The sequence below is a fragment of the Nycticebus coucang genome, chromosome 4, assembly GCF_027406575.1.
Source record: "Nycticebus coucang isolate mNycCou1 chromosome 4, mNycCou1.pri, whole genome shotgun sequence".
In the NCBI taxonomy this organism is placed as follows: Eukaryota; Metazoa; Chordata; class Mammalia; order Primates; family Lorisidae; genus Nycticebus; species Nycticebus coucang.
Window position 1 is genome coordinate 85,682,182 of NC_069783.1, and position 26,116 is coordinate 85,708,297.

The following is a 26,116-nucleotide window of genomic DNA, read 5'->3' on the forward strand; positions in this document are numbered from 1 at the left end:
TAATTCATACTTGTATGTGTAAATCTATATAGAAATAAAAACCAAATGTTTCTTTAATGAGAATATAACATCCCAACTTCTAACATTTCCCTCAATTGTACTGGACTGCTTAGATTTTTCTTTTTCTCTCTCCAGCCTTCACCCAGGATTTTCACAATATGAACATGCCAAGTTTCAGGGTTGAGGAACCAACAACCCTCTTAGTTTCTCTCTCCCTCCCTGGCTTCTCCTCCTCCCCAGGCTCTACCCAGCCCCAGTTCCTCCCCCTCTTTGCTTCCCCTTTCCTCCTTGCTTTGCAATTATTTCGATGCTTTTGGAGAGGGCAGCCTTTCACTTCCAGAGTTCCTTAAATCCTGCCTGCAAATCAGGAGGTTCCTGCCTTTAGTCTAAAAAGTGGAGCCAAGTGCAACAGCTTCATTTGCTTTCTCAGAATAGATTTATCACGTTACACCTATTAGGTAACAACCTGACAGAAAGGTTGTTTGGGAATCTTTAAAAAAAAATTTATTAACTTCCAGAGCTTAAAGTGACACTCTTCCTTCCCTCATCAAACTGAGCAAGATTTTTTATTAATACTTAACTGCTTGGTATTCTTCAGATCTACCCTGTAAGCTACTGATTAATCCAGAAGATTCACTAAAAATTTTGAGTTTTAAAGGTTATGAAACTTACGGTACATAAGAGAACTAGTGTTCATAAACTAGACTTGGGCAATAAGCTATGGATGAAACAAAAAATGTAGGTTTGACATTTGATTGTTGGTATATTTCTGGACCACCAGTCACAGAACTCTTCACAACTGGGCAATGCACTTGATTCGAAAGGGCTTAGGAAAGGAGCCACACACTGAAATGGCTTGTCTGGAATAAGGACATGGCTTGAGTCAACAGAAGTCTAAACACCACTCTGGGTCTGGAAGGTAGCAGTTGAGTAGCGGCAGAAAGGCAGCCAGAAGCCAGAAATCTCAGCCAAAGCAAAGGTCAAGGCAAAGGTTAAGCCAAGAGTGAGACCTGCAAAGCCAAAGTCAGAGCACTGATGGGTGCATCTATTGTTGGGATCAGGCCATGGGATAAGTACAGGTAGACACACAGAATTCCAGCGAGGCCCAGATACAGAGGGTATGGAAACAAAGGTAGTCAAAATCATAGGGATAGTTAAGAAGTATGCAAAAGCCAAAGCAGTTAAAATGGGAAGAACAACAAATGTAATATCCCTTTCCTTAGGAGCTCCTGACCCTGAAGCAAGCTGTCCCAGCCAGAGGTTCTCATACTATAAGTTGGAGACCCATCACAGAACTGGCCCAGGGCAGCTGGGAGACTCAGGGAAGATGATCTCCATCTGCACAGGGGGATATAATTTCACTGGAACAAATGCCTCTTCTCCTGTTACCTTTTGGTAGTTTACTGAGGGTGACCTCACAAAACAATGTGAGCAGCAAATTTAAAGGGAGCTGTTGAGCCCATTTCTTTATAGTGAAAAATTGGATAACCGGAGAACTGGTTTACATAAATTATTCCAGATTCATACAGGGGAAAACTCTACATTAATTAATAGTGATGATATAGATAGTTTTATATTGATGCCAGAAAATATCTATATTATACTGAATGAAAAAATTCTATTTACTGGGGATAAGTATTATTTCGGTTAGGAAAATAGATTTGATCCTGTGTTCTGATTGGTCAGTTTGTTTCCTATACCAGTCATTCAAATGTCATTCCTGTATATATGCGTAAGACAGTGTTCCCTTGGATACTAATTGTGATATTTGAGTGGGTCCTGGGGATTCCTATTTTTTTCTCTATACTTTTTTGTATTGTTTTAATTTTTCACAATTTGCATATGTCAATTTTACAGTCAGAATAAACAAAAAGTGATTTTCATTTTGGAAAAAATTTATACAATATTTTCTTAAGCAAAAATAGTTTCAGAAAAGAACTTCTGATAGGAATAAGACTAGCCAGTAAACTTCTCCTTTGGACTTTGATAAATGTGGCAACTTTTCTTCAAAAATATGTTTTCATGGGAACGGATTTTTTTGAGGTGGGGGACAGAGTCTCACTATGTTACTCTTGGTAGAGTGCCGTGGTGTCATAGCTCACAGCAATCTCAAACTCTTGGGCTTATGTAATTCTCTTGCCTTAGCCTCCCAAATAACTGGGACTATAGGCACCAGCCACAATGCCTGGCTATTTTTTTTGTTGCAGTTGTCACTGTTTTAGCTGGCCTGGCCCGGGTTTGAACCCACCAGCCTTAGTGTATGTGGCTGGCGCCCTACTCACTGAGCTATGGGTGCTGCCAGGGAATGGATTCTTAATTATGATACTATTTGCCTCAAATATCAAAACCTTGGGGTTTTTTTGTTTGTTTGTTTGACAAGATCACTAGGCTGTTCAGGCAAATGCAGTAAGCCTAATAAGTCTAGTTTCCACAGAGACAGCTGACAATTTGTTCCTAATATCCTTTTGTCAAGACAAGGAAATATGGGCTAAATGCTAAGACATATAGAGGATGTGAATGATCATAATTACAAGCGCCCTTCTTTCTGAACTCCAGTGGCAAGCTGAAGAACGATTTTTGGGTCAAGTTCTTGGGCTCTGTCTTCAGCTCTATGCTGAAGTCATTTAAATCAGTAACTTCGGAAGACAAAAATGCGAGGGCATACCTGTGGAATATGTGGTTGACTTTAAGCAAAGAGGAAGATTGGCAAACATTTTTAAGCGATAGAATCCAAATGCTAGAGAAAATACAACAGGGATCAAAGTCAAGTTCTGGGTGTGAAGGCCCTGCAATGAGCTCAGGTTAGGAAGATTGGGGAAATTGTCTGGCAGCAAGGCTCAGGGACTTGGTTCATAGAAAATACAACATGAGTCAGGTGGGGGAGGTGGAGAAGTGACAGGCAACTTGGGTAGCATTTACAGAATGAGGCATTCAGAATGAGGATGGCATTAATCTTGCAGGACATCAAGTGTCAAAGATGGCAGCTATTCAAAGGTAGAGGGGGCTGCTCACGAAGGGGTCTCAGCTCAATGTCTCTTCCTTTCCCAGCCCTCTCAGGAAGTGGTGAAGGAGATGATACAATTCTCCAAGGATACACTGGAAAAAATAGACAAGGCTCGCTCTGAAGGTTTGTATCATGAGGTAAGCATTCACTTTTTATAGAGGATGGGGGTAAAGAGAAGGGCAAAAATATTCTCTAGTAAGGGAGGGCAATGGGGTGAGGATGGGGAGGCTGCCAAGGAGGGTGTTTTTCTGAAAGATGTCCTTTGAGATCTTGATTCTTCTTGCCCTTAAACCTTTAGCACCATTAGGTGTGTGTTCTCAGCGACCGTGTAACCCACTGAAATTGGGTTTGAGGAGAGCAAAGGCAGTGGGCACATGTCCTTGGGGAATCTATAATATGTGACCCTGGCATCAGAGATGGGTTAGGAGATGGCAGAGGGACAAACTGGCAGTGGCTTGGCTGCTTCCCCAGGACTGAATGCATGTGCTGGCCATAGTATATAGTATAGTCTCCACTAACTGATTGAGCATTTGGCCTTGGGTCTTGAAGCACCTGGGATTCTCAACTGTCTCTACATAAGATTCACCTTTGAAAAATCCTGATGCTGAGCGGAGCCTGTGGCTCAAAGGAGTAGGGCGCCAACCCCATATACCAGAGGTGGCGGGTTCAAACCCAGCCCCGGCCAAAAACTGCAGGAAAAAAAAAAAAGAAAAGAAAAGAAAAAAGAAAAATCCTGATGCCCAGACCTCCACTCAGGACAGTTTCACCAGAATCCCTGGGGGTGGGACTCAGACATAAACATTTTTAAAGATGTCAACGTCCAGCCAAACACTGGCAAAGCATTTGCATTAAATTAACCCAAACAACTTGTTGGAAATACTGATTCCTGTTCTCATTCCCTAAGAATTCCCTATTGTGTTTCATCCAATCCACAATAGAACACATCATCACAAATCAGTATTAAGTAACAAGGGGTGTAGCCAAGTTTAGATGCCACTAGGGCAGTTGTCCCCAACCTTTTTGGCACCGGGGACTAGTTCCATGAAAAACATTTTTTTTTCCATGGACTGGGGGGAGAGAATGATCTCAGAATGATTCAAACACATTACATCTCCACCTCAGGTCATCAGGCATTAGATTCTTACAAGGAAATGAGTAACCAAGATCCCTTCCTTGCATGCAGTTTATAGTAGTTGTAAGAGAATCTAATGCTGGAGGCAAAGTTCAGGCAGCTATATGAGTGATGGGGAGCTGTTGTAAATACTGATGAAGCTTCCGTAGCTCGCCCGTCACTCACCTCCTGCTGTGCATCCTGGCTCCTAACAGGCTACAGACTGGCATTGGCCTGCAGCCCTGGGGTTGGGGACCACAGCACTAGGGCATGGCAAGGTGGGAGATTAATTTCTGTCCATTTCTATTTGCTTTTCCCTTCTTTCCTTTCTCCTGCTTTGCTAACTCTTTCATTGTACATTTTTGTCCTCTTACTGGGGTGCTTTTTGCTGCCTAGGAATTCTTACAGGTGAGGAGACAGTCACGTGAACAAATTGTTATTATTATTATTTTTTTCCAGTTTTTGGCTGGGGCCAGGTTTGAACACACCACCTCCGGTATATGGGGCCGGTGCCCTACTCCTTTGAGCCACAGGTGCTGCCCAACCAACTGTTATTGTATGATATGAATAATCTACGACAGAGGCATGAGCTAGGAGCTGGAGCAAGCAGGAGGGCTCCACTGATTCCATTCCCCTGGCTTCTCTGCTCCTTTTTATTACTTCCTTTTTTCCCATTCAAACTTGGCAGACCCAGGTGTAGGGCTGGACACTGTCCCCGGGGGTTTAAGAGGATTGTCTTCAGGATGAACACCAGCTATCATTTTGCCATATCCCTACCTAGTTGTTCTGTAGACCCTGGGAAATGCTCAAAATTAGTTTTCACTCATTTTAGATGAAAAGAACCCTACAGCTTTTCTCCTGTGAGAAAGGGAAGAGGAAGAGAACAATGAACAACTCAAATTTGGAGGCCATTTGACTTTAGGGTGCAGCCTAAGCCTATGCCTGCACACAAATCAGTCAGGAAAGGCTGACTCCAAGCTGACTGGCGTCAGGCCCATCTTATTCCTCACCAGGGCTAAGGCAGCATCCTCCTGCTGGGTCTCCTAACTTCCCGGGAGCCTCCTTCTCTGCTCACCCATCTCGTGTACTTCTAGGAGGACATGATTATCCAAGTTTACTGAGCATAAGGACCACCCAGGGCTTTATCCATATCCAATGTCTTGCTCCCAGATATTCAGTTTCAATCAGTCTGGGCTAATATCTGGACAGCAATGATTTTAAAAAGTTTTCTAAATGATTCCAAAGCACAGCTGGGGCAGAGAATCAGGGGAATGTTGGTTAGGAGGGGACTTAACTGCTAGTTTAGAATCCTTGATCTGTTGCTCGATAACTGTGGGACTTTGGCAAAGTATTTAACCTCTCTGTGACCTCATCTGGAAAAATAGGAATATCAGTAGCATTGCAAGGCTACCTCATTGCATTGTTGTGATTATGTGTGTGTATACACACGTGTATTTGCATATACATGCATGTATATGTAAGTGTGTATGTATACAGTCATCCTTCGGTATCAATGGAAGATTAGTTCTTAGAACTTGCAGAGGATACCAAAATCCACGCGCAGGTCCTCTGTATAAAATAGTGACGTATTTGTACATAACCTATGTATATTCTCCTGCATACTTTAAATCATCTCTAGATTACTTATAATATCTACTACAATGTAAATACTGTGTAATACTGTATTTTTTTCTATGTGTATTATTATTTTATGTTTTTTTCCTAAATATTTTTGAACCATTTGGAATCTGCAGATGCGGAACCCACAAATACGAGGGCTTTGTGTGTGCATGTAGCTTTCATAGCTCTCTGCTGCTTACTGACTTAAATACTCCTTGCTCTGGTGTGTCAGCCATATCTCCCCCCATTATCTTCCACATCTCTTCACTTTAGCCAAATAGGACCATTTTATTATTAAATCACAAACCTGTGCTTCCCCACCTTTGTAAGCAATTTTCCCGACCTTAAAAGGATGAGCATCTGGTGTCATTGGTGCTCCCATGTGGGAGTTCAGCATGTGTTCTGGTGAAATGGTCACAGGCACGACTTGTCTCACTGTAGGTTGTGAAGTTATGCCGGGAGTGCCTGCAGAAGCAGGAGCCAGTGTTTGCTGACACCAACCTCTACGTGCTGCGGATACTTAGCATCGTTTCAGAGGTCCTCTCCTACCTCCAGGCCTTTCAAGAGGCCTCAGACTATGCCAGGAGGATGGTGGATGGCTACATGTAGGTGATGATCCTGGGTCTCAGTCTCCTGGAAGTGTGTCTATCCCAGAGGTGACAAATAAATGGCACCCATGCTACTGCCTGTCCCTACCTCTTCCTCCTACACCCAGAGCAGGCATGAGTAAACGATCATGGCCCTCCTTATGACTGAGCCTCTTTAGCATGGTGCTCCAAATAATAATGGCCCAACGATCAGAGCCGGTACGAGAGTTGAAACCTATTTGTCATCCCTGGTCTTTCCCAAATCCTCCTACCTATCTGTTGCTTGAATGGCATCTTCTGGTTTTGATTTCCTTAAGGCTGTGTACCTGCCCACCAACCCAACACAATAATCAACATGGGAAATTAATTCTGTGAGTTTCCTATTTTTATTTTTAAAGAAGCATCAGTTATCTTTGGTCATAAATTGTAAAATGTAACTCCCTTGCCTTCCTTCTGCCAATGTCCTCTCTTGCCTTCTGTGACCACATTGTCATTTGAAATTTTTTTTCTGGCCAAATGAATAAGTTGGCATAAGACGATTTATTTGTTTGTTTCTTTTTTTTTTAGAGACAGAGTCTCACTTTGTCATCCTCAGTAGAATGCTATGGCATCACAGCTCACAGCAACCTCCAGCTGTTGGGCTTAGGTGATTCTCTTGTCTCAGCCTCCCGAGTAGCTGGGACTGCAGGCACCTGCCACAACGCCTGGCTATTTTTTGTTGCAGTTTGGCCAGGGCTGGGTTCGAACCCACCACCCTTGGTATATGGGGCCGGCGCCCTACTCACTGAGGCACAGGCGCTGCCCCACAAGGTTTGTTTCTTTGAAGGCATGTTACTCATAAACAAAATGCAGGGAAACTATACAATATGCTAAAAGGAAGCCTTGTAAAGAGAATACCCAGGGCAAGGTGAAAATACACTGCTGTCCCAAGGAGAACATCTAAGTTATTTTTTCCCTTGACTTTGCTGTCACCTTCCTGGGAGAGTGCTGAGGCACTGGTGAGAGCTCCCAGCTTTCTGCGCCCAAGCTCAGGTCCTGGTCCCTTTTCCCCATGAAGACTTGTCTGAAGAGCCCAGTGCAGAGTCCTGGCTCTCACGTCCTCATTGTGTGTGATTTTTGGTATCTTACTCCATGTCCCTCTGCCTCAGTGCCTCTTCCTCGGGCCACAGAAGCTGCATGGTGCTGGTGAGAGGAGCAGATGGACTTAATCAATGAGGGCACTTTCTAAGTTATCAGACAATGTGCAGATTTCAGGGTGGTTGGGATGGTACTCTGTGTGATTATTTGCTATGTCCCTACAGGAAGCTCTACCACCCCAACAACGCCCAGCTGGGCATGTCTGTGATGCGGGCAGGGCTGACCAACTGGCATGCTGGTAACATTGAGGTGGGGCATGGGATGATTTGCAAAGCCTATGCCATTCTCCTGGTGACTCATGGACCCTCACACCCCATCACTAAGGACTTAGAGGCAAGTAGCATCTTGGGGCTGGGTACTCTCTGCTTGTCTGAGCTCTCTGAAGATGGGAGTTTGAGTTCAGGTGGACTCTAGGAAGTTCCAAGGATTGCCAGATAGACCAGAAAGGAACATAGAAACACTTTTGCCCACTCTTTTTTTTAAAGACCAGGGAAGGGGAGTGACACGTTCATAGGGAAGGGGAGGGGAGTGACACGTTCATAGTCATATAAAGAGTTAATAACAGGGCGGCGCCTGTGGCTCAGTGAGTAGGGTGCCGGCCCCATATGCCGAGGGTGGTGGGTTCAAACCCAGCCCCGGCCAAACTGCAACAACAACAACAAAAAAATAGCCGGGCGTTGTGGCGGGCGCCTGTAGTCCCAGCTGCTCGGGAGGCTGAGGCAAGAGAATCGCGTAAGCCCAAGAGTTAGAGGTTGCTGTGAGCCGTGTGACGCCACAGCACTCTACCGAGGGCGGTACAGTGAGACTCCGTCTCTACAACAACAACAACAAAAAAAAAAAAAAAAAAAAAGAGTTAATAACAAAGCTGGGACTTGAACCCTGAGTCTCTTGCATCATATGTCCCAAGCCTGGCTTGAGAAGACCTAAACAATGGTTTGTGTGTGTGTGCGCGTGTGTGTGTATTAAAAATATTATGGGTTATACAGAGTGGGTTTTGGGATCACAGGTTCCAGAATCAGACCACCAGGACTGAGTTCCAGTTTCACCAGTTTCTAGCTGTGTGATTTTGCACATGTATTTAAAGGATAGGCCTCAGTCTCCTCATCTGTAAAATGGGGAAAAGAATAGGGTTGTGGTGAGGATGCATGAGTTGATAGAACAGTACCTGGCAAGTGGTGCTGCTGGTGTCCTTTGTGCTTTGAAGGGCTGGTTTATTTGACCATGACGGGGCTGTCCTCAGACAGTGTAGCAGACTTTGGTGTCATAGAATGTGTGGTAGAATGATGACATTTAGGGCTCATGTGACGTCAAATAGGGATGTCCTATACTTTTCAGGCCCCCAGTTTCCATATCCATAAAATGGACGTATTATACCAGCCCCTCAACGCTGACAGGGGGACCAAGTGAGGGGCAGACAAGTGGGGGTGACTAGCTTCATATGTAGTGTGCTGAGCTTGTCAAAGGCAGTCTTTCCTTTTCTTTTTCTTTTCTTTCTTTCTTTTTTTTGCAGTTTTTGGCCAGGGCTGGGTTTGAACCCGCCACCTCTGGCATATGGGGCCGGCGCCCTACTCCTTTGAGCCACAGGTGCCACCCTTAATATTCAGGGAGGTAAATGGCTGACAAATGTGTCACTTCCTTTTTTTTTTTTTTTTTTGGCAGAGTCTTTTTTTTGTTTTTTTCCCAGTTTTTGGCTGGGGACCCGGTTTGAACCCGCCACCTGTGGTATATGGGGCTGGTGCCCTACTCCTTGAGCCACAGGCGCCACCCGCAGAGTCTTTTTTGATCTTATTCCCTACTGTATCATCAGCCCCTGAACAATACCTGGGCCTTGCAAATATTTTTTGAATGAACGTATAGGAAAACGATGGCTTTTCTATGTGTCACACACTATAATTTTCCCGGCTCATTGTGGGGTACGAAGGAATCTCACCCATTTGATGGGTGAGGAAACTGAGGCCTAAAGTAATTAAGTCACTTGCCTCAGGTCCCACAACCAGTAAGTGCTGGAGCTAGGGTTCAAATCCAGGTTCCCACTGGACAGTTCCTGACAACAAACATTTTCTGCTGTAAACTATCCCTGCAGCTACTCTTCAAGGCTCCAACTTTCTTTTCCTGACAAACTGGGCCCACTGCCAGAATATTAGGCCCCAATGGGTGTGTGTGTGTGTTTCTGGATGTGTTTTCTGAGGGGATAGAGTTGACTCTCGGTGATGGGAGTCATATACCCAAGGTGGGTCAGAGATCAACATGTTTTTGATGTACTCATGTCCCACAGGCCATGCGGGTACAGACAGAGATGGAGCTGCGCATGTTCCGCCAGAATGAGTTCATGTACCACAAGATGCGTGAGGCTGCCCTGAACAACCAGCCCATGCAGGTCATGGCCGAGCCCAGCAATGAGCCAGCTCTGGCTCTGTTCCATAAGAAGCAATGAGGACCTGGTGGGGGAGGGGCAACGTGACTGGGGAGCTGGGGAGAGGTCTGGGGGTGGTGGGTCTCGGGGAGACCCTTCTTGAGGACCCAGGCTAATGCCCAACCTTGTTGCTGTGAGATTGTTATGACCTGTGTTCCCCAGTGTCATCTTGGTTCAATTCAAATCAATTCAATTTAAGTTAACTTTGTTCAGGCCAGTCCAACTCCTCCTGCAAATGTTTATTGGATGCTAGGTCCTGGCACCCAATAAAGGAGTTTCACATGTAGTTGGATGGGGAAGCAAAATATAAACAAACATTTAAAGTGCAGTGTAATACATTCAGTGATGAATTATGCTGAGGAGGGATGCAGAGACTGGCATGTGCCTGGAGTGCACACACAGCATGGATATCATGGAAGAAGTGACAACTGAGCTGAGGGTGGCAGGTGGCAGCTCATCCCTCTGTGCAGGTGTCTCTGGGGCCACTGGAGACACCAGGGTCTGGAGTATTCAGGATCTGGATGTAGGATGGGTGGTGTCCAGTGTCCTCAGGTTAGTGTGGCGTGATGAAGACGGGGCTGTGTTTGGGCCATTGATGTTCTATTTGGAGACCTGAAACCTTTTCAGAGTGGAGCATGTGCAGAAATGGGGGTGGGGAGGCTTGCACAAACCACCTGAGGCTTCCATTAAAATCTGGGTTAAGTATAGTTCTAGAAATATTTCTAGAACACACAGAGAGGGAAAGTTTCCTTTCTCCACTTTCATCATGAGGGCTTGTGGCTCCCTGGGAAGTGAGGGCTACTTGAACAACGGTCTGTGATTTCTCTGTCCATTTTCCAAGTAGGATTGAAAAAGTCTTTTCAGGGTGGAGCTGAGAGAGAAACTTAGAAACACACAGACCTGGTGACTATAGCTTCAGCAGAATGGGCCCTTGGTGACTTAATTTGGTTACTTGTGCCTGGGTGGTCTTTACCAGGCCCCAGTGAAGCTCCATTCTCAGTGCTAATTACCACTAGTATTCATTACCACTTCCCCTTGATCAATATCTTTCCATGCCCTGGGGACTTCTGCTCTTCTCAGAAGGAGAATTCTAATCTGGACTCCTCTCTGCCTGGGTTGGGATTTCTCAGAGAATGACTTATTCTCATCTCCTGGAAGGCTGTCATGATTTCCATTAGAGAAGTGAGGGTCCTGGGAACCAACCCATCCCAAGATTGGCTTGTTACATTCTGAGGTGTCACATATCAATTTGGCGGGGAGCTCCTGTAACAAAGTCATTCGGTTGGGAGTGTTACCAAGACTTTCACACGACTTGGAGCTACTATGGACCCTAGAGCTCTGCCTAACATCTTGAAATCAAGGGATCCCATGATGTCCCAAATTTGTTATCTCTGCCTAAAATACTAGTCCCTTCATCTTCACCTTTTCACCCCCAGAATGATTCACTGTCTCCCTGGGAACCCTGTCTAGTGGTTGAAAACTGCAAATGGGCCACCTTTTCACAGAATGCGCATATCTGATGTTTGGGTCTTCATTGGGGACACTCCTTTCTAGAAGGTTTTATGGGAAAACTGACAGTTTTTTCACGCCCTCATACCACTAACTTCGGGATAGCACTGACATTCTCTCAGGGACCTAACGGGCATATTCAATTATCACTCTTCTACCCCCGTATAAAACACCCCAGGGAAACTGTCTTCCTTTCTTCATCACTGTTGTCTGCTAAACCACTAGTCAGTTCCCCATATTCATAGCCACATTTTGGATCCCATCTTCCTAAAGTCGCAGTGCAGAGCACACCACAAACTGTGCTCTGTGTCTATGCTCTCCTCCCACTTCCCTCTCAGACCGGGGCATGTGAGTCCCTCCTCCCCACAGCTGACTCCCCACCTGTGCTCTGGGCCCTTTCCGTCGTGGCTCCAGACTATGCTTCATCCATTATTGCTTCTTCATCCTGATCCTTGACATTTCTCTACTCACTGGCCTTCTTAAGTGGAATCTATAAAAATGGTGGGGACTCTTGGATCATAATCTTCAAAGCTGAATATGTACTTTTAGTCATATAGTTATTATCAGCCTTTTTTTCACCTTCCAATTCTTCCTGGACCCACTAAAACCGGATTCCATTCCTGCTTCTCCACTAAAAGGGCTCTAACCAATCCTAGCACTCTGGGAGGCCAAGATGGGTGGATTGCCTGAGCTCAGGAGTTCAAGACCAGCCAGAGCAAAAGTGAGACACTGTCTCTACGAAAAATAGAAAAAACTGAGGCAAGAGGATTGCTTAAGCTCAAAAGTTGGAGGTTGCTCTGAGCTATGAGGCCATGGCACTCTACCCAGGGTGACAGCTTGAGACTTACACACACACACAAATAGGGTGGTGCCTGTGGCTCAATGGATAGGGCGCAGGCCCCGTATACCAAGGGTGGAGGGTTCGCACCAGGCCCCGGTCAAACTGCAACAAAAAATTAGCCAGGCATTATGGTGGGCGCCTGTAGTCCCAGCTACTCGGGAGGGTGAGGGAATCACCTAAGCCCAGGATTTGGAGGTTGCTGTGAACTGTGATGCCACAGCACTCTGCCCAGGGTGATAAAGTGAGATTCTGTCTAAATAAATAAATAAATAATAAAATGGCTTTAACAAAGATCAGCTCTAGTGGATACTTATTAGTCCTTATATTTTTTTGCCTCTCTGCATCAATCAACACTCCTAGCTCTTGATTAGGTGACTCCACTTCCTTGTGATTCTTGGATATTGTTTCTCAAGCTCCTTCATTGGCCCTGTTTCTCTACCTGCCTCTGGTATGTTGGCATTTCCCGAGGTTGGCTTTGTCCTTGGTTCATTCCTACGTCACTCTGCACACACACATACACACACACACACACCGCCCCTGTGTGAGCTTAGACAGGCTCTTTATTTAATGACCGCCTCGAGGCTAATGATTTTTAAGTCTGTATTCCCTGACCTTGCTCTTGAACTCCTGTCCCTCACATCCTCTCAGCAAACTCAGCATGTCCAAAATGAAATTCTTTCTTATTCCTTTTCTCCCTCCCCACATCTGTTCCTCCTCAGAATACCACCCAAGAACATCACCTCTTCCATCAGATTGTGAGCTCTTGGAGAGCAGGGGCTGTGTCCCTCTGCTCATCGTTTTATCCCCAGAACCTAGCACAGGTCCTGGAATATGGTAGGTGCTCAGTAAATATGTGTTGAATAAGTGAATGAATGAATGAACAGATGAATGAATTTGCTTATCTCAGAACAAAAGAGACATGGAACTGTGCATTTTGAGTCTTTATGTAACAACTGTCAACAAAGCCCATTAAAGACTGTGTTTCCAAGCAAATAGGTGTGACTTCTTCCTTTCCAATCTTTTTTTTTTTAATTATTAAATCATAGCTGTGTACGTTAATGCAATCATGGGGTACAATGTGCTGGTTTTATATACAATTTGAAATATTTTCATCACACTGGTTAACATAGCCTTCCTGGCATTTTCTTAGTTACTGTGATAAGACATTTATATTCTACATTTAGTAAGTTTCACATGTACCCTTGTAAGATGCACCGTAGGTGGGGGTCCCAATCATCTTTTAAGAGGGGCAATGTCTAATAGAACTTTCTGTGATGATGGAAATGTCTTATATTTGTGCTCTCCAGTGCAGTAGCCATAGCAACATGTGACTATCAAATACTGGAAATGTGACTGAAGAACTAAATTTTATTTGATTTTAATTAATTTATACTTAAATCACCAATGTGGCTAGTGGTGACTGTATTAGATTGTACGATTTTAGAGAAATACTTTAGTGTGAATTTTTAAGATCACAGACACTGAGAAAGACCATTGACTTGTCCATATCCCAGCTCTTCTAACATTAGCTATGTGATCTTGAACTGGGTATTTTACCCAAGCCTTGGTTTTCCTCATTTCTACATATTGCACAGTTTGCTGTGAGGATTAAATTTCTTTAATGTAAGCCCTCAGAACAGTGCCTGACTCATCACGAATGCTTAGAGACTATTAGCTACTATTCCACTTTGAGCATTCCAGTCATGCTTCTGCTGGGTGTCCCTTCTCCCAACTGGAAAGTGAAGGTGAAAGGCAGAGATGGGCTGGTGTACTAGAGCCAGCTGTTAGCACGTGAGAGCTGATGAGGCATATCTCTTCCCAACTCTGCATTCATCAACATCACACTGATAACTTGAAATTGGCCATGATGGGAATATTTACACCACAGTAATTGGCTTAACTTTAGAATGCATAAACTCGTTGTGTTGTACATCTATAAAGGGGTTTTACTACATGGAAGTAGCTGAATGGATAGTTAAGAGTTAGACCATTGGGAAGTCTTCACTTAAACCAGGGTGAAATCTGCATCCTGAAGCCTCCACACCTGTGCCCTGCACCTCACTTTCTACCTAGATGCCCACAACCTGGAGCATCCTCTCAGATGCTTCCCTCTTCTTTGCCCCCTGGAATAGCCTTCTGTGGCTTGGCTTGTCAGGCCAGCTCCTTTCCCCCACATCTGCTGGCAGTTCTGACCCTTTCTGTAGAGACTCTGCTCTGTGCCATGAGGCTCTGAGGAGGCTGCTCTGCACAGGCTGGGGCAGGACTCAGGCTGAACCTGTCATGGGCCTTTCCAGACACAAAGTGATCAATGGTGTGTGCTGGAAAATGATTAATGACAAAGTCAGGAAGAGTCCTGATTTGAAGTATTTGCCATTTTCCGGGGTGAAAGCTGTAGGCTGATTCAGCAGTTAGGACTAGGCTCCAGCAGGTGCTGCAAATGACCCAAGCCAGGCCATCCAACCCTTGCCCTTCTGAATTGGAGAAGGAGTTCCTGATCTTCTTTAGAGATTCAAGCTCTTGTTTGTGACCTTGGAGGAGAGGTAATCACGTTCTCTGCCATGTGGAAAGCCTTGGGAAAACATAGCTGGTATTGAGAGAGGAAAAAGGAGGAGGAAAGGAGAGAGAAATCTTAACATTGTTAATATATATATGGGTCCATCCGCCCTTAACAATTATATAAGCTCGTGACTCATGCCTTTTATCCCATTTTTATTTTTGGCCTAAGCCTTTTAGATGGGTTTCTTTCACTTGCAGCTGAAGGAGTTCCCACTGAGCTAGTTTTTCTCCATTTCTTCCACATCCCTTCTCCAGCCTTCTCTGCCTGCTCTGTGCCCAGAAAGGCTGACTTCTGCTTTCCTGGGAAGCACTGGCAGGAGTCCCCTCCCTGCCTAGCCAGGGTTCAGCTCCAAGTGCGTGGCCCTCCTTTGGCTCCCTGAGGAATCTGAGAATGGGAACAATGACATGTTTTATTTGAATGACATTTGGCTTGCAACATTTCAGGGGCTCCTCAGGAAAGCCAGGAGGGAAGGTCTTGTATTGCCCATTTTACAGATGAGAAAACTGAGGTCCTAAATCATGGATTAGTTAGCTAGAACCACGTCTTCAAGCCCCATATTTTTACTTTAAGTCATCTGATTTAAAAAAAAATTATTGCTCATGAAGAAAATACTTTCACAAAGTCAGTTCCTTGCAAAAGAGGACCAACGTAAATGATGCAGAAAGCTCTCTTGGCCTCCCACCCAATTCTGTTTCCAGAGGTCATGACTATGATCTGGTGTTCCAAATATCTAGACTTTATTCTATGTGTTCAGGTAGATACAGCGGGTGCTAAAACATACATTTTAAGAAAGGAAAAAAAAAACTGTATTAAAAGTGCAATACTCATTATATACTGACAATGTCTCTTACCTTGTATATTGTATCTTGTATCTCTTACGACTGCAGAAGTCAAATGTGGCTTGAGTATTACACTTTTAATACAGTTTTTTCCTTTCTTAAGATGTATATACATTTTTTTGCATCCTCTGTGGGTGTGTGTCTGGCTGTGTATAAATAATTTTGTTTCATATTTTAACAAAGTTTACATGAATGATATTACACTGGAACTTGCTTTTTTTTTTTTTTTTGGTTGAGACAGAGCCTCGAGCTGTCGCCCTGGGTAGTGCTGTGGCATCACAACTCACAGCAACCTCCAACTCCTGGGCTCAAGCAATTCTCTTGCCTCTGTCTCCCAGGTAGCTGGGACTACAGGCGCCTGCCACAATGCCTGGTTATTTTTCGATTGCAGCCGTCATTGTTGTTTGGTGGGCCCGGGCTGGATTCAAACCTGCCAGCTCAGGTGTATATGGCTAGCGTCTTAGCCGCTTGAGCCACAGGCGCTGAGCCTGGAACTTGCTTTTTAAGAAAAGCTTTGCCTTAGAGATATTTCTGTGTCATTACATATGAATCTACCTCATTCATTTAATCTACTGTAGATTATTTCAGAGTATGGTTATACTATAGTTTATCTAGCCCTGTTTTACTGATAAACACTTGTTTCCAGTTTTAGGCCATTGCATGCTTTCTAAGCTGCTTGTGCATGTGTGTGAACACTTCTCCAGGGAGATAATATAACATTGTTGGGTATTAGAACTTCATATTGAAAATATTAATGGACACTGTCGCATGGTATTCCATGTGGGCTTCATCAGTTTATATCTCCACCACCAGAGGCATAGCCATTTATCACATCCTTACAAATTCTGGGTGTTATCAATATTTTTACTTTTACTAGTTCGATTTTTAAAATGATACTTCATCTTATTGCTAGAGACAGGATTCTTGCTACATCACCCAGGCTGAACTCCTGGACTGAAGGGATCCTCCCACCTCGGCCTCCCTAGTGGCTAGATTCTAGGAAGCCAAAATTTTTTGAGGCTGCATTTTTAGTGTCATTTTCATATGGAACAAAATTTTTGAGGTAGTCAAATTTATTTATTTTTTTTTTTTGTAGAGACAGAGTTTCACTTTATTGCCCTCGGTAGAGTGCCGTGGCGTCACACAGCTCACAGCAACCTCCAACTCCTGGGCTTAGGCGGTTCTCCTGCCTCAGCCTCCCGAGTAGCTGGGACTACAGGCGCCCGCCACAACGCCCGGCTATTTTTTTGTTGCAGTTTGGCCGGGGCTGGGTTTGAACCCGCCACCCTTGGCATATGGGGCCGGCGCCCTGTTCACTGAGCCACAGGCGCCGCCCAAGGTAGTCAAATTTATTAATCTTTTCCTTTGTGATTTTTGCACCTGGTATCTGAAAGTCTTCTATATTTGAAGTATTTATCTACTGCCATATCTATTTCTAATATTTCTTATTTATTTAGCTCTTTGGCTCATCTGAAATTTATTTTTGTGAATGGCATGTTGTAATGTCCTATTGTTTTTTCTTTTTCCTTGTAACTCTCGACTCTGAGTTCATACTGAAGTCAAGTAACTCTTTAAAGGCAGATGAACTCTTTCCTTCAGTTCCAGATAATGGATCTCTTTTTTCCCCCAAGACTCCACTCGAGGAGAAAGAGAGCAAACATACGGAGGAAGTGATAGCGCAAGGCAGGAGGAACTTCATTCTCAAAGACGTATCGATAAAATCCCAGAGAGAGAGAAAGAGTGCTTTCAGCTGAGCAGTCTGAAAGAACTTCTAGAAGGAGTTAGTACTTAAATTGTGAGGGGAACAGAGGTTTAGTTTGAGTAGAATGTGTGTATATTCTAGAAAGTCTGGGCAGGCTATGCCTGCAGGGGTCAGCATCCTGCAGCCCACAGACCAAACTTGGCTGCCACCTGTTTCCATGCAATGTATGAGTTAAGAATGGTTTTCACATGTTTAAATAGTTGAAAAAAAATAAAAGTAATATTTTATGACATAAAAATGACAGAAAGGATCTATCTCATGCTTCTCTTCTAGTTTCAAATAGGTCCTTGATTTGTGGCAGCAAAACTCCATTTTCACCTATATACCCAGCTGATGGATGACTCTGTGTCCAAATCTCTCCTTTTTATAAGGACCCCGACCATATTGCATTAGGGGCCCACACTGTATTTCAGTGTGACCTTATCTTAACTTAACTAATTACACCTGTAATGACCTAATTTCCAAATGAGGTCACATTTGAATGCACTGAGGGTTATTAGGACTCCAACATGGAATTCGGGGAGGATGCAATCCAAGTCCTAATAAGTGCCTAACAGTCTGGCACAAAGTAGTGTTTGTGTTCAGGGGACTCCTTCCCCTTATGTATTCCACCTCTCCCATCCCATGGAGCTTCCTCTGTTTACTTCTAATGCCTCTCACTAAGCCCCTCCGTAGGATGAGAAACCATTCACTTAGCGGGTCAGAGGCTCACCTTTTTGCACCCGTCGGCTGGTGGGTGTGTGGTGTGGCTGTGCTCATTGGTAGAGATCTTCTTTGCTGTCCAGACTTCCTATTCCCTGACCCCACAGGGAGCCACCCTCAGGGCCAGGCCACTACACACCCTCTTGCTTCAGCTCCTTATCTACATGATGGGAAAAGGAAAATCTGGGGCCACCCTATAGATCCAGCCACACCTGGCATTCTTGGCAAGGAGACCTGAGTGGACTGCATGGGTTCTGTATTCAGAATAAGGACTTTCCCTTCAGACCTGACCCTAGAAGGGTGGAACATACAGGTTATCAAGGTTCACAAGAACCCAGTGATCTGTGCTTACTGGTAACAACAGCACCATCACTGAAAAGCCATTGAGAAGAAAAGACATCCTTTTTTAAAACAAAGTTCACTTTATTACATTAATTTTACACAGTAAAAGAGTATGAAATGCCGATTTGTCTAAATTCTCTTGCTGATTCTCTTGAAGACGATGTCACCCAATGTCATGGTCTGAAAACCAGAAAAAAAGCATGAAATGCTCATACAATGTTGACTTTTTAAAAACAAAAAAGCTTAAAATACAGCCCCAAATATGTTTTCTCTAGGACTAGGAAAGGGCTTGCTATTTTTTCTTACATCTTATGCCAATTGTTATCACTTCATTTCTTCATATGGACAGTCATCTTCCCTTTGATGAATTCCTTCCTAATCAATAGCTGTTATAGCCAGACCATCCAAAACAGCCCAATCCAATCCAATTTCTCAAAGTTTCATTGAACACCTACTATGCCACAAATGCATGTTGGATACCAAGGATACATGTACATGGAATCACCTAGCCACCCAGCCTGGAACACAGTGGGTGCCTCATAATTGTCCTCCTAATGCTGTAAAACATATAAAAATATTGGATGCATCAGCTTTTGGGCTGGTGAGGGATGTTTCTTCCACCCTTGTTGGTTCTCTTAAATAAGACTGCTTGTCCTCAGGGCCTGTGCTCAGTTTAGGGGTAAGTAGTGCAGTTTCTCCTTCAGTTATGCACCCCTGACTCTTCCTTGCACCTAATAAGTGTTACACGTAATAAGTGTTTTAGGGAGTCACAGAAGGCTGTGCCCTAGTGGCCTGTCAACACCCTGTTCAAGTAGAAAAATCCTTCAAGTAGTGAGAGTGTGAGCATTAACCACATCATATGTTATGCCAGCCCCCACCCAAGTGGGTTCGCTGGGGAGCAGGAGATAAGCTGTCCTACACTGCTTGGACAAGCAGGACAAGTCCAAGGATGACTGCACAGCTGGACTGTGCCAGGCTTATGAGCTGCCACAGTATCATGATGAATGTAATTCTCCTTAAAAATGACAAATAAACAAAAGCATTTTAAGTGCTGAGGCTTGTAGGGCAAATGGAGGCCCCCATGATTCACTGGTTAGTGTAGAGGCAGAAAGGAAGGATTATGGCTATCGGTTATCATGATGTCATAAAGTAGATAAAGCTATGAAAGAACCAAACTTTAAGCCAAATAAGGTCTTCCTTGAGTGTGGGTGCTGCACTAAGAAGAAGGGCTGTCCCATGAATCACTGAGGCCCCAGGAGGGCTCAGTGGACCTGAACAGCTATGGATTGAATGGATTTCTACTCCCTACCCTGTGAGCCAGTCTTATGGCTATATCTGAGTGGAGATGGAAAAAGGTGACCTGTGCTGGTGTCTCTGCATGTCCTGGTGCCTCCTGCTACTGGGCACCGTCTTACTCCATCCCATTTGGATGTTGGTGAAGAAAGAGGAGAGAAGATGGGGAGTGTGAAGTGAGGAGGGAAGAAGTAATCATGGCTGACTCTGAGTAGGAAGTGTGGGGAGGGGCTTGGCGCCCATAGCTAAGTGGTTAGGGTGCTGGCCATATGCACAGGGGCTGGCGGGTTCAAACCCAGCCTGGGCCAGCTAAACAACAATGACAACTGCAACGAAAAAATAGTTGGGCGTTGTGGCAGGTGCCTGTAGTCCCAGGTACTCGGGAGGCTTAGGCAAGAGAATTGCTTAAGCCCAAGAGTTGGAGGTTGTAGGATAATATTTATAAATATATCCTACGTCAAGCACACAAAGTGAACTCAGTGTGGTTTAAAATGACTTGCTATTCTTCCAGAGGCTTAAGGGACCTGGGCCCCCCTGGGACACACGCAGAATTAGCTTGTCTGGAGGTAAAATTCCACAAGCCAATTCTCTGAAGCTGTGCGCCCAGTGAAGCCTGAGGCCAAAGTGTATGCTGCCCTTCCTCAGAGATACGGGCCAAAGGGTTGACATATGCTAAAACATATTGTCAGAGGTAGGTGCTCTGCCCTAAGGAAAGACACAGTCGTTACTTCATGCTGAGTAAACTGAGTGAACGCCTGAAGGTACTCTTCCATTTACTCTGTTCCCCTGTGGCTGTTTTCTTCTTTGTGATCTTTATTTAGATACCTGCCCAGAGATTAGTCAGTGTCTTGAAGAAGATATTTACTGCAGAAGTGATTGTGTTGATATGATAACAGGATATTTCCTTACAAGTTAATTTCAGATAGGTAAAATGAGGTAATGGTGGAACTAACAGATGATAGATTAAGTGTGTACGTGACTAGAAAGATATAAAATCAAAACCCTGAATAAAGAACTTTGCTACACGCCATCCTATACTATGTAGTCTGTTTCTTGACTTAATAATTGCAGGAGGGAGTTTATACCCATGGCAAAGCTGCTGTTCTTTTGCATCTCCAGTCACGCAACAGAGGTTGCTATGAGCTGTGATGCCACAGCACACTCTACCAAGGGTGACACAGTGAGACTCTTTCTCGGGGGTGGGGGTGGGGGGAGGGGAGGAAGGAAGTATGAGGATGGACAGCATGGGGAACCAGAAGAAGTAGGGAGATGCTGTTGGGGCCACCACTGCATGTGTAGTCCCTTAGGTCCATTAGAAATGGGTGCCTCAACTCCATCCAGGTAAATGCAAAAGACATATAGTCTCCATCCTTTTTTGTGGCTGAATAGTACTCTATGGTATACATATACTATAGTTTGTTGACCCATTTCTTAGTAAAGTATTATAAGAATAGAAAAGCAAGTATCCAGTGTACTCAAAACTAAAATGAGACCAATATATAAATGACTACATGGCCACATGAAACAAAAACAGAAGTATAGTCTAGTGAGGGGGAGGGGGAGGAGGGAAGGGGAAAACAGGAGGAGGGAGGGTGTTTGGCAAGTTCTCAATGTGCACCATGTAAGGGATACAGCACACCCCCCTGGGTGAAGGACTCAACTGCAACTTGAACTTGATCTTAGAAATGAAAACAATGTAACCCAATCATTTGTATCCTCATATCAATATGAAATTACAAAGAAAAAGAAAGAAATGGATGCTTCTTCCTCAAGATACTATATTTCTGTCTGTGGGAAAATTGTCATAATACTGCTGCACTGGTTTGTTAGAACGAGATTGCCATTAAGTATACAGATCTACACTGTGAGCGGCTCCCCAAGGGCTGGTGCAGTGACTAGCTGTGGGTGGCAGCTCTGTGACAGATCTAGTTCAGAGGGGCCCTGCCTCAGTTTCTCCATTTAGAAAACTTGGGGTTGTTGGGAAGATTATTGATAATGTGTACAAACTTCCCCATACAATATGGATCTGCAGTAAGTGGTAGTGGGTATGGACGGTAGGAAAGGCAGGTGTGGGGGGGGCCGGGATGGGGATGGGGTGTACCAACTGCTACTCGTGGGTCTCCTCCCCTCCCTCGCTGTAAGCCTGAGCGCCAACTTACATTGGTGATTGTGTCGCCATTGAGTTCAGTCACAGACTTGATGTTTTTGAAAGTTGTCACCAGCTTATTGTTACCTTCCATGTGAACCACTGCCTGCAGGGAACAGAGAGGCAGCCTGTGAGGAAGGGTAGGGAGGGAGCAAGACCTTGCTAATCTGGTTGTTTGCCCTGCACAAGTCTCAGCTTACAACAACCCTCATGCTCCGGTGCCTACACTCTCAACCCTCTCCACCTTCCAGTTCTCTGGCTCTAAATAGAAGTCAGGAGTGCATGTACTAACTAAAGAATGTCAGAACTTCTTTTGTCAGACTTTTACTTTTACTTTGTTGAATGTGATCTAGAAATGAGCCCTGGATGTCTAAATGGTACCAATACAAATGCTAAGATAAAATCAAACTAATGGACAGAGGTAGTAATAAAATTCAAAGTACTGGCCAGCTGAGAAAATTCATATTTTTGCTTTGGTATGTATGATTCTTTCCTGAATGCTAATCTTTCCCATTATGAGGCCCTTTCTAAGTCTTATACATCCTGGAAGAAGTAACATAGAAATGCAGTGGGGAAAAGGCAATGACCAAGGTTAAAAATTTGCTTCCCAGGTGGACAATTGGAAAAGGCTTGTGATAAAACCCCGTGATGGCCTGCCCTTACCATGGGCACATCAAGAGAAGTTCCCTCCTAAAATTTATTCTGACTTGTAATGTTACATTTGGAGAGGCAGAAATAAAGAGTGACCGGGACAGGTATAAAGATGAACAAGCCGAGCCCAGTGCACAGAGCTGGGAGCGATGGTGGTGCAGGAGGGAAGAGGTGGTGCACAACTTGGGTGTCCACCGTACTGCCCAGCTCTCATGGGACGCCTTGAGCTGCAGCTCAGAGGATGTGAAGATGCCCTGCCCTGCTGCCTTCAGTCTGGGAAAATTGACTATTCCCATTGTACAGATGGGGTAGTTGAGGCCAGGGGCTTACTGACCACCCCTGAAGTGGTCTGAGTACCTGCCAGGGGCTTTGGTATTCTGGTGTCTCCAGTGCCTCCTTTCGGAAGTCTCTCCCTATCACCACCAGCTCTGTCCCCTGCTTAGAGGACTCAGAGCCAGGAGCGCTGGGTCAGGGAGAACATAAGACCTAGAATCCTCCTCTGTGCCTGGTTTCCCCACATCCTCTATATGAGAGAGCTCGAATTTGGGGGACTGAGAGCCACCAAGACAGACCCTAGGAAGATGAGAGCAGCTTCTCTAAAACCATATTCCCTAAGAGCTGCCTTTGTCTGTCTGCTTGTCCCACCCCAGATATGGGTTTGGAAGATGGGATATCTGTGGGATAGACATGAGCCTCGAAGCAGAAACCCAGGTTCCAGGGAAAGTTCTGGAAGCGAGGGTGGCCAGGAGGGGCCCCTCCTACCTTGACCTTCTCCCCCGTCACGGATTCCAGCTCACACTCCTCTCCCAAGGTGAACTCGTTGTGTATCACTTTGGACCCAGCGGTGATGGTGAGCTTGAAGTGCTTCCCATTCTGCACAATTTCCGACACCCCCTTGATGTCCTTCCCCTTCTGGATGAGGTCGTCAGGCAGACCTGGTATAAATGGTCTGAGGTTTAGAGACAGCAGAGGTGGGGGCTGAGCAAACACGGTATAAGAGAAGCACTGTGGGATGGAGGGCTGGGGGAAGAGGGTATCCCCAGAGGCCACAAAAACGTGCTAGAGGTCTGACAGCAGCATGGGATTTGACCTCAGAGAGGAAAGATCAGGGCCCGGCCTGGCCTGCGTCTATCTTGCAAGTCAGTTTATGGAAAGGACACTCTTCCAGCCTGAAGATCCTCTTCCTTAGTGAGTACCTCGGTTCTTACTCCTCCTCTTCCTCATTCTCTCCTCCTTCAATGACGTTGCTCTTGGAGCATTTCATTCCCCACATCCAGGGCAACCAGAGTTTGCCTTTCAAATTGAGTCACTTCTGAGAGTGACTACTATTCCTAATTATGCCAGGACAACATGCACAGAGCAGGGCTGTGCAGGCAAGCCTGTGTCTACCTCTGCAGTCCAGGCTCTGTGAGGAATATTAATCAACAATCCCTTGCCCTAGGGTAGGGCGCACAAATGTCTACACCATTACATGAGTTGAGTTCACAAAAATCATGGAAGTTGACAGCAGGAGTGGATGGGCCTGTTGGGCATGTGAAGGATGTGAGACACAGAGGTGATGTGACTTGGCTGTAAAGATCTCAGCTCTCAAGGGCCTTCTCTCCCTGGCTCTGCTATCTTCTGAACCCTTTCCCTCCCAGCACCCTCCCTTGTGGTGCTGCACCCTCTGCTTACAGGGCTCCCTCTCCCTGGAACACACTCCCCTCCCTCAGTGTCTTGGCAGACACCTGCTCGTCTTCCAAGGCTCAGCCTGAGACCCCCTTCACCTCCCAAGAGCCTTCCCTCCATCGTGGCGGTAAAGCTCCCTCTCTATGTGATCCCTGGAGGCACAGATGTTACAGCAAGTTTTCTGGGAACCAGTGCCTGCTTCCATTCCCATCTCAAACACTTCCTGCCTGCATGACCTTTGTCATGATTACTTAACCCAGTGATTCTCAACCTTCCTAATGCCCCGGCCCTTTAACACAGTTCCTGTGTACAGGTTGAGAAACACTGACTTAACTTTACTAGCCCTCAGTTACCTCACTGTAAAGTGAGAAAATAATAGTCCCCAATTCAGAGTTTTTGTTGAGGATTAAACAGGGTATTGCGTATCCAGTGCTTAGCCCAGCACCTGGCACAGTCAGCACAGCACACCTTAGGGGATAAGTCACCTTTATTTCTTCTGTCTTTAAATTGTAGCCTTGAAAAAAAATGGCTTATTACTATCTATCACTCTAATATCTCTCCAGCATAGTGCTCCGTGTGGGGCTGGCCTTGGATGGATGTTTATTAGAGGAATGAATGAATGCATGCCTGCAGGAATGCAGGACCAAATGGACAGGACCACATAATGAAGTAGTAGCAGACACGGGCATCGATCCAGATCACACTCTAGTTCATTGCTCTTTCCACCTGCCTCCAGGATGGCCTTGCCCAGACAGGAACAGCATGAGTTACAAGTAATCAAAAAAAGTCTCTAAAGACCCCCCAGGGTGTGTGTGGCCTGAACCTCTCCTCCCATCTCAACATCCAAACCCTGCATAGCCCCCACTGTTGGGGCTGGACACTCATCTGTGACCCAGAGTCTTAGAGTCCAGCCTAGCACTCACCAATGGCTTTCATGAAGGGTTCAAAGTTTTCCTGGCTCTGCAGTTGGTACTTGCCGGTGAAATTCATCGTGGCGGTAAATCTCCCTCTCTACAGCTGACCCACAGCTCTGTCAGTCAGACTTTCCACTGTGGGAGGCTTTATAGGGGGCTCCTTTCCCTTCAAATATCGACCAGAGGTCAGCAGCTGTTGGTTCCTTCATGGCCAAGTTCAAACATTAACTCCTGAGAGCAATGGTCAATGATAAAGAAAAGGACAGGCACAGCCGAGGTTTGTGACCATTCAGCAAACATTAATGAACACCAGTAAGCTTGATGGCCCTGAAGCCTTTAGGGTGACTCACCACCCTCCCCTGAAATAAGTGCGCACATGCACATACACACGTGTGTGCATATTTATGTGTGTATATACATACGTGCGTGCAGGTTTGTACGTATATTGTGTGTTTGTGTGTATACACGTGTACATGTGCCTAAAGATGTGTATATGTACATATGTATGTGTGCCTATATACACACATGTATACATATACGTGTGTGCGTATGTGTATATAAACACACAGACTTTCTTTGAACTCACCCTCACCTTATTTACATAATTTTATGATTTCTTCCCATCTCTATCATCACACAAACTTAATTTTTAGAGCTATCATCAGCCCCCAGTGCTATTCTGTATTCTGAGAATTCCTCCCTGACCACCACAGTCCCCCGCAGGCCAGATCAACCTCGTTTTTAAAGCATTAAAGCAGCACATGTGAAATGGAGTGTAAACCGTTGAGGCCGGGCATATGCACATGGGGGTGCATTTTATTAAGTGGAGACAAGAGAGGGGAAGAGGGAAATGCATTCCTGCTGACTTATCCTGTCCCTGCTAGGGGGTGGGTGCAGGGGATTTGTGCCCCTCCCTGCAGGTGCATCACCCCACTTCCTGCCTCGAAGGAAGTGCCCAGCAACACCCCACTCACTGCCAGCCTCTCTCCCTTCCCTGCCTGCCCTTCAGCGTCAGCCTCC

At 45.2% G+C, this 26,116-nt stretch overlaps 2 protein-coding genes across 4 annotated transcripts in view; one reads left to right on the forward strand and one right to left on the reverse strand.

Moving 5' to 3' along the window:
• The window catches only part of SMYD1 (SET and MYND domain containing 1), a 227,527-nt gene that overhangs the window by 34,773 nt on the left and 166,638 nt on the right, over nt 1-26,116 (forward strand). For 2 of the 3 annotated variants that reach the window (XM_053588092.1, XM_053588093.1), the window contains 4 exons: nt 3,049-3,141; nt 6,177-6,340; nt 7,624-7,792; nt 9,735-12,501. In XM_053588092.1, the coding sequence (XP_053444067.1) occupies nt 3,049-3,141; nt 6,177-6,340; nt 7,624-7,792; nt 9,735-9,893 (585 nt within the window). In that variant the 3' untranslated portion in view covers nt 9,894-12,501. Of the gene's footprint in view, nt 1-3,048; nt 3,142-6,176; nt 6,341-7,623; nt 7,793-9,734; nt 12,502-26,116 lie in introns of those variants that run through there. The other variant, XR_008379513.1, reaches the window with a different exon arrangement.
• Nucleotides 18,484-25,266, reverse strand: FABP1 (fatty acid binding protein 1). The gene is made up of 4 exons (XM_053588106.1): nt 25,106-25,266; nt 23,277-23,449; nt 21,877-21,969; nt 18,484-18,604 (listed from the first exon to the last, which is right to left on the reverse strand). The coding sequence occupies exons 1-4, from the start codon at nt 25,170-25,172 to the stop codon at nt 18,554-18,556; spliced, it is 384 nt and encodes a 127-aa protein (XP_053444081.1). The 5' UTR covers nt 25,173-25,266; the 3' UTR covers nt 18,484-18,553.